General features: G+C 41.7%; 1 protein-coding gene across 1 annotated transcript in view; it reads right to left on the bottom strand.

Moving 5' to 3' along the window:
• Positions 1-5,736: 5,736 nt before the first annotated feature.
• Positions 5,737-6,765, bottom strand: part of LIFR (leukemia inhibitory factor receptor alpha) — a 27,206-nt gene continuing 26,177 nt past the window's right edge. The window contains exon 19 of the mRNA XM_010160474.1: positions 5,737-6,554. Coding sequence (XP_010158776.1) covers positions 5,916-6,554 — 639 coding nt within the window. The 3' untranslated portion in view covers positions 5,737-5,915. The remainder of the gene's footprint in view (positions 6,555-6,765) is intronic.

The raw sequence follows: 6,765 nt of genomic DNA, 5'->3' as shown, positions 1-6,765 counted from the left end.
ATCCTAAGCAACACTTGAATCACATTAAGGAAACATTTACAAAGTGATATTCAAGGATTCTTTTTTTGTTGTTGTATTACTACAAAAACATGTGAGACCTTGCCAGTTTCTATTTTACTTTGCCCTGCTTGAGCTATTTCTTTTCTGAACCATTCTCAGCTGAAATAATGAAAATGAGAACATTTCATTTTTGCTTTGTCCCTGGGTAGGTTTTACTGACTACATTTTGCACGAGACCAAATGAACTGCAAAGGTATTGAACCTTGTCGTGGGAGTTGTGCGCACAGTTCGACTGGAGCTTGCTTTCATGTAGCAACAGTCAAAGGGCAGTTTTGGGACCGTTGAATAATTCTGCTGGGCTTCACATGAAAAATGATGCCATCTGTTCTGGTGCACCACAAAGTCAGCTGGGCAGCACTGGCACAAAGGGAAGGTGAGACTGGAGAGGGATTAACCCCACCTTCTCATGCAGCACCCTGGCCTTAGACCAGCTCACCTGCACTAGGATGCTGAGCCCCTGACCTCCAAAACACAAAAGTCTCTCTGGAGACTTTGCTGTAAAAGCAGAACGAATTAAGAGACGTTTTTGTGGGGAAGAAGTATTGTCATGCACCCTGGGACAACTTGTAAAGTTACAGAAACTCCTGCCAGTATCATCTGAGGTTTGTTTGCATAACATGCAAAAAGGAAACAAACACTGGATATCTTAGAAACACTGGGGAAAATCCAGAATTATATAAGTGGGGGAGGAGAGGAAAGAAAATTGTTATGGAAGAAACTGTTTTCCAGCTTCTTAGAAAATATTTAAAAATATAAGGCAGGCATGAGGAAATTAGTTTTAAAACACCCTGGCATTTCTGAACCTGTGCCTGGCATTTGGGGTCTGGGACTGTGTTCCCAGGCTTGCTAAGGAAAAGGCAAAGAAAAAGCCAACAACACGTCTTGCAAACTGCCGACAGCATCTCTGAGCATCAGCCACACAGGGCAATATTTAATGCACAGCAACACAGACTCCGCGTAGTGTCAGGAGGAGCAGAGGGCAGCCGTTTTCCCTAGACATACCTGCGTCTCAGAAGGCACATATGCAAGTACTGGGCTCCGAAAAAATCACTTTGGGAATTGCAAGCCAACTTCCCCTGCAATGTGCACCCAAGTACATAAAGATGTAAGCACGCATGTGCATAAGAGGTTAGGACTTTTCTTAGTGTTAAAATATTAATGCCATTTGCACTGAAGTCCTCATCAACATCTGTGGTGGAACAGAAGATGCTATTTACATGAGAAGCTCTTGACAGATTTGTGTTACAGAGAGCCTTCTTAGCAATCTGATTCTTAAACGGTTACATTTTTCCTATGTATTTCAGATTGTTTTACTATACTTCTATCTACTTGTAGGTATACAAATATTCTATTTACAAAGCAGTATTTGTCTAAAAATAGAGCACATGATTTCTCATTGTCTTTTCAGAGTGATGTCTAAACACCTTCTCCTTCCAATGCATCCAATTGCCTTCATTTTTGCTACTATTCATGTTCAAATGAGTCTCCTGGAGGACATGATCACAGGAAATACCTAAGCTTCACCCAGCTGAATGTATCAAAAATAAAATAAAACCAAGGCAGCTTGAACGTGCCCTTTTAGAGCAGCCTAAACCTCGAGGTCAGCAGGAGCTTGCTGCTGCCATGTTCCCAGCAGAGGAAAGCTTTGGTCCCCCCACATAAACCTAAGACGAAGAAACACGGCACATTTGCCAATTGTGCCGTGACGAACAACGTGGCTACTGGTTCCCTTTGGAAATGGTTTATTCATGAAAGCAGCAACTACGGATAATAAAGACAGCTACCCCAGCAAACGTCAGTCATCGTGTCCTAAGTCTGCCTGTGCAGCCACTGCATAGTTGGGGAGGTAATTCACCACCTGCCCGTAATATTAGCTTACTGTCATGTTGATATAATAACTAGTAGTTCTATGAGGTATATCACAGGCAGATCTACCATCCCAAAATTTAACACACACCACCAAGACCCCAGATCCCCCCCGCAGGTCAGAACAACAAAGATAATGAATGTGTCAAACAGGACAGTGCACGATGTTACATCAAACGTGACTGATATTCCATGCATACAGTGAACAGTACAAAAACCCATGACAAAGCCCTAATTGTCACATATGACAGGCATGGCTCAAAAATAAAAAGCAGCAGCACCAATGATTTGCTTCAGAAAGAAATTGCTTGGCATTAACACCCTACATCTCTGAACACTGATCCGACTGAAGGACTGAAGCTCTGAGTTAGGATTAACAGTGTTTTGGAAACAATCCCTTCTGGTCATATCCCTTCTGGAAGTTGTTTGCTTTATTTTGTTTTTTAAAAACTGAACTTTCTACTCTTCTAGAAAAAAAGCAAAAAGCCAGAAGAACGAAAACAAAATCGATGTTAAATAATTTCATAAGATCTCTCAGAAAATGATGGTTAGGAAATGCAGTATTTTCTTTCGTAAGACATTTTTCAGAAACAATTTGACTGAAGAGGCTCACTAGGAAGCTTGAAGGCACTAGTACAAGGAGTCTGATCGTCTCTGAAGTCCAAAGCTTCAGTCTTACATTTAGAGACTAAACAGCACCATGCTTTGAAAGTATTTGGTACGAAGACATTCCTAAAGACACTTCACTGGTTTTACACAGCACTTGGGCTCTGAAAGCAAGTCTGTTCCCTGACAGTCCTTATCACTCATTCTCACTGCTCCATGCACCTAGGGGTGTCCTCACACGGTCACTAAATTAGCACATAACCTCTCACTACCCATCTGGTATTTGCATTCAATGCTGAAGATTTAAGATGGGCATCTGGAAGGAGTCCTCACTGGCAGCACTGAATAAGCTCAAAGGAAACCATAGAGGTGAAGCAGCTGTGCTTTCAAATGCTGGAATGACAAGTCCTCACTGGTTCATAACCATTAAGCAACAGTAAATGATGCTACATATACTGCAGAAGCCTGCACCTTTCCCCCATTCGCCCCACTCTTCTGCTTCTGATATAAGATGATGTGTATGGTAAGCTATTGCTGTTAACAGGACTCTTCTGCCTTCTGCCCCGCATCCTGGAAGTCAGAACACCAGTCAAATAAAATATACAAAGTTAAAAAAAGAGAAAAAAGGTGATGGATAGTTAGATAAGAGTGCTTTGATAACACTGAAGCAGACCCTGTATTTGTGGAACCTTCCCCTACCGGTAAGAAATGAAGCAATTTAAAATGCTGTTGCCTTTAGCAAATAGGCAGAGCAGCACAAAGGAAAACCTGAGTATGTGATGCATGTATTTGAGTGATTCGTCGTGGGAGCACTGTGAAGGGTGTTAGGCTGCGTCCTGTGAGCTCTGTGTGTTTGCTGCAGCTGCCCGGGCTTCCAGTCAGCCAAATTAAAAATTGTTAGCACTCTCAAACTTCAGTTTGGTTTTGTTTCTTGCAACATGCAGCCATAAGAAAGCACAGTTATTCTTCATGATCAGCTGTCCCACTACAGAGGGTGGTTTTTTTGGATTAACATACAATACTGATTGCTCCTCTGCATTGAGAAACTGCTCCATAAAAAACCCAAACCACTACCCATACACCCTGTCTTTGACATCTTCTGCTTTCAATTAAAAGCATATGGCAGCACAATCTAAAATTAATCTCAGGAGATAAATACACTAAGTCAAATCTGCACTAGTGCAGAGAAATCTGCTGTAAAAGAGATACAGTGAGAAATGGTTGCTACTATTAGGATTTAGCCACCTGCCAGCTACCAAGCACAAAGGGCAGAACTACTTCCTCTTACATATTAGTCTAGTGTCCTGAGTAATAGGCAGTAATAAGGCATGAGACTTTTTCTTGCGGTGATGTCTGGTGACAGATGGACACCAGCTCTTCGCACCGCCTGTCTTTTCGTTCGCAGCTCTGCTAATTCCAAGACTCAATCTCAAAAGCAGAATCCTCTCTGTACTTTCTGTTCTTTCAGACAGATCCTGTGCTCTCTCAGGTCTGCAGACACATCTGTTTTTATGGCCTTCACAGTTCACTCTTCCAGGAGGCACATGCAGGCAGTTAGTGATGATGATTTGGATGCTATTTAGTGTTTTGCCTTTTTGTCAGTTCTGAAATCCCTGTACATTTTCTTTCTATGGAGATCGCAGAGACATGCCGACATCTGAAACTGCACCATCCATTGCTGCAGCTAAGTTTAACCTAATGCTTGGTTTATTTTGATGGTTTGGAGACCAAATATCTGCCAAGCTAGCCATCCTCCTGCTTTGCTCTCACATCTTTACAACTGTCAGCTCAGCTACTTCAGCCTCCTTACCTGTTTTGGCATCTTGTTTAGAAAACTGCTCTGCCACCTTAATTATTAAAAAAAACCCCCACAAAGTAGCTAAGGAAACAAATCTAAACAAAAGATTGTTAGGACTTTTTGGATACCCTCTTTGACCACGCTCTTTAACATTTGACATCTCACCTCTGTGTTTTACAGTAAGGAACAGGTAAGTTAGAAAGCACTTTCTCCTGAAAGCTAGAGAAAGTCATGGATGCCACACTCTAGTTTACACAGTGAAATGTTACAGTTACAATTGCCTAGAAATGCATGAGAAAAGAAGCATTTTCAAAGATGATTGTTCAGAACACTCCTTTAAGCACACATATGTACATAATTTAAGCTTTCTTTGCATCGCATCTGGTAAAGGAGAGGTAGAATTAGTGGCGCTAAAACCTCCTTGCCTTACCCCCTGCCACTAGAGAAATCCCACTTTGTACTCCAAGATAGGTTTTGTAGAGAAAGTCCTGTTGGGTAGACATGGGAGAACAGCCAAGCAGCAGGTTGCAAAGTTAATACAATACAGACCATCCAAACAGCAATTTGTTCTCAAGGAGCTAGTACTACTACCTCTAATTTCACGTGCCAAACTGCTCAGACAGCTAATGCTAGTAGACAGATTTCCCCATGGCTCACATTACTGTGCAGTGCAAAGACTGCTGAACACTAGGGGCAAAGGGAGTACTGTACCACTTTGAAGCAGGCAATCTGGAGCTGAAGCTAAGAAATACAAAATGCCTTAGTGCAATACATTAGGAAATATTAACTCCTTAACCAAAGGATAGAAAAAATATAGAGCATTCTAAGTTTTTTTAAAAAAAAAAGTTTTAAAGTTTATGCAGTTCTTGTTGAGGTTTAAATCAGTGTTACACTTTTTTTCCCCAAGTTTGTACCCCTGAGTCAAACATTGAATGAACATTGTACAGCAGGTACAGAAACTAGTGTCTAGTTAAAAAGCAACAGATTTGAACGGCCATTGCTTCAGACATGTTAAACTCTGACAATACACTTCCGTACAGGAGAAGGAAAAAAAAAATAGCACTCTCATTTGTTCTTACTTTATAACTAGGTAAAAGATCTCAAGAGTTTCCAACCACATCATTTCCATGTGTTAGGCTGAGGTCTGTGATAAATGAAACCTTCAGCAAGGAAACCTGTTGGGGCTGCATCAGTTGAGTATACACAGTTGAGAACAACTACGACAAAGCAAAGCAATCTTTCCAAGTTATAAGTTGCATGAGACCGTATTAATCTTGGAGCAGTATGTGAAGGTAGGCAGAGGTCTCTGACGATGACTATCAGGAGCTCTAAATTCAATATGCCTTATATCCAATATATTTTACTAGAGCAATAACTAAATGGCTATAACTCTGGCCTCTTGGCCTCTATTAAAATGGAGCATTAACAGTTTTGCTAACTTAAATGTGGTAACATTCAGCTCACTAGAACCTCTGCTGACTGTCTCCAAGAATAATTCATGCCTTTTGCACTTCTTCATTTCTTTACAACATCAGGAATAGGAGCTTATTTAGAAGGCAGGTTCAGGTGAAACAAGGACTCACTGTTAATCATTTTGTTTGTTATGAAAAAAGTGTGTAAAGGACCACCCGATGTTACTGGGTTTGGGAGAGTCTTCATCATCTTTTGGGGGAAGCAGAAACTGTCGGGAATTAATGGAGCATGGGCTCCCAAAAGATGCACTTTCATTGTTGCTTTCAACTGATCCAGGAGAGTCTGGAGTGTCCATGTTCCAGGCATTCGCGTTTGCTTGAGGTCTGTAACCTGCAGTTTTATCCAATTCTTCCTCTGCAGGTGAGCGGCTCTCTATTTTCAGAGCACTGATAGGCAGCTGCATTTGTGGCTTATAGCCTGCTGTAGTCACTATGTCTATCTCTGGCTCCTCCTCTGGTTTAATTTGAGGCTGATACATTGACTGGATGTCAATGTAAACCACCTGAGATGACCCCACAGGTTCATCCATAGGGGGATTTGAGATCTCCTCTTCAATGATAGGGGGGCAATAGGACACAACCACATGGTTCTCCGTTTCTGAGTCAGAGCCATCTTCGGGCACAATGGTGTCTGCTGCTGGGGACATCATCTCTGTATCTTCAATCTTGGGAGCTGCAGACCGTGTTTCCACCACTTCAACACTACTGGGGGTGCATGGGTTCATTTCCAGTGTTTTAAGTGTCTTATTCCCCTGAGGCGAGAAAAAGGAGAAGGGTGACAGACTAAGCCAAAGACCTGAAAACCCTGAAAGCAACAACTTGCCAAATTAAACCAGTATGTTGTCTTGTGGCTTGCACTCATCCCATTGCCATTAGTACAATGTAAAAAAAATGTGGTTTAGTTAGCTCATCAGATATTCCTGCTAATGTTAAAAGTATTTCAGCCAACTCCAGCTCTTGCAC

Source organism: Eurypyga helias, unplaced genomic scaffold (assembly GCF_000690775.1).
Source record: "Eurypyga helias isolate BGI_N326 unplaced genomic scaffold, ASM69077v1 scaffold39291, whole genome shotgun sequence".
Lineage (NCBI taxonomy): Eukaryota > Metazoa > Chordata > Aves > Eurypygiformes > Eurypygidae > Eurypyga > Eurypyga helias.
Note: the sequence above shows the minus strand (reverse complement) of the source record. Positions and strands in the feature narration are given on the sequence as shown.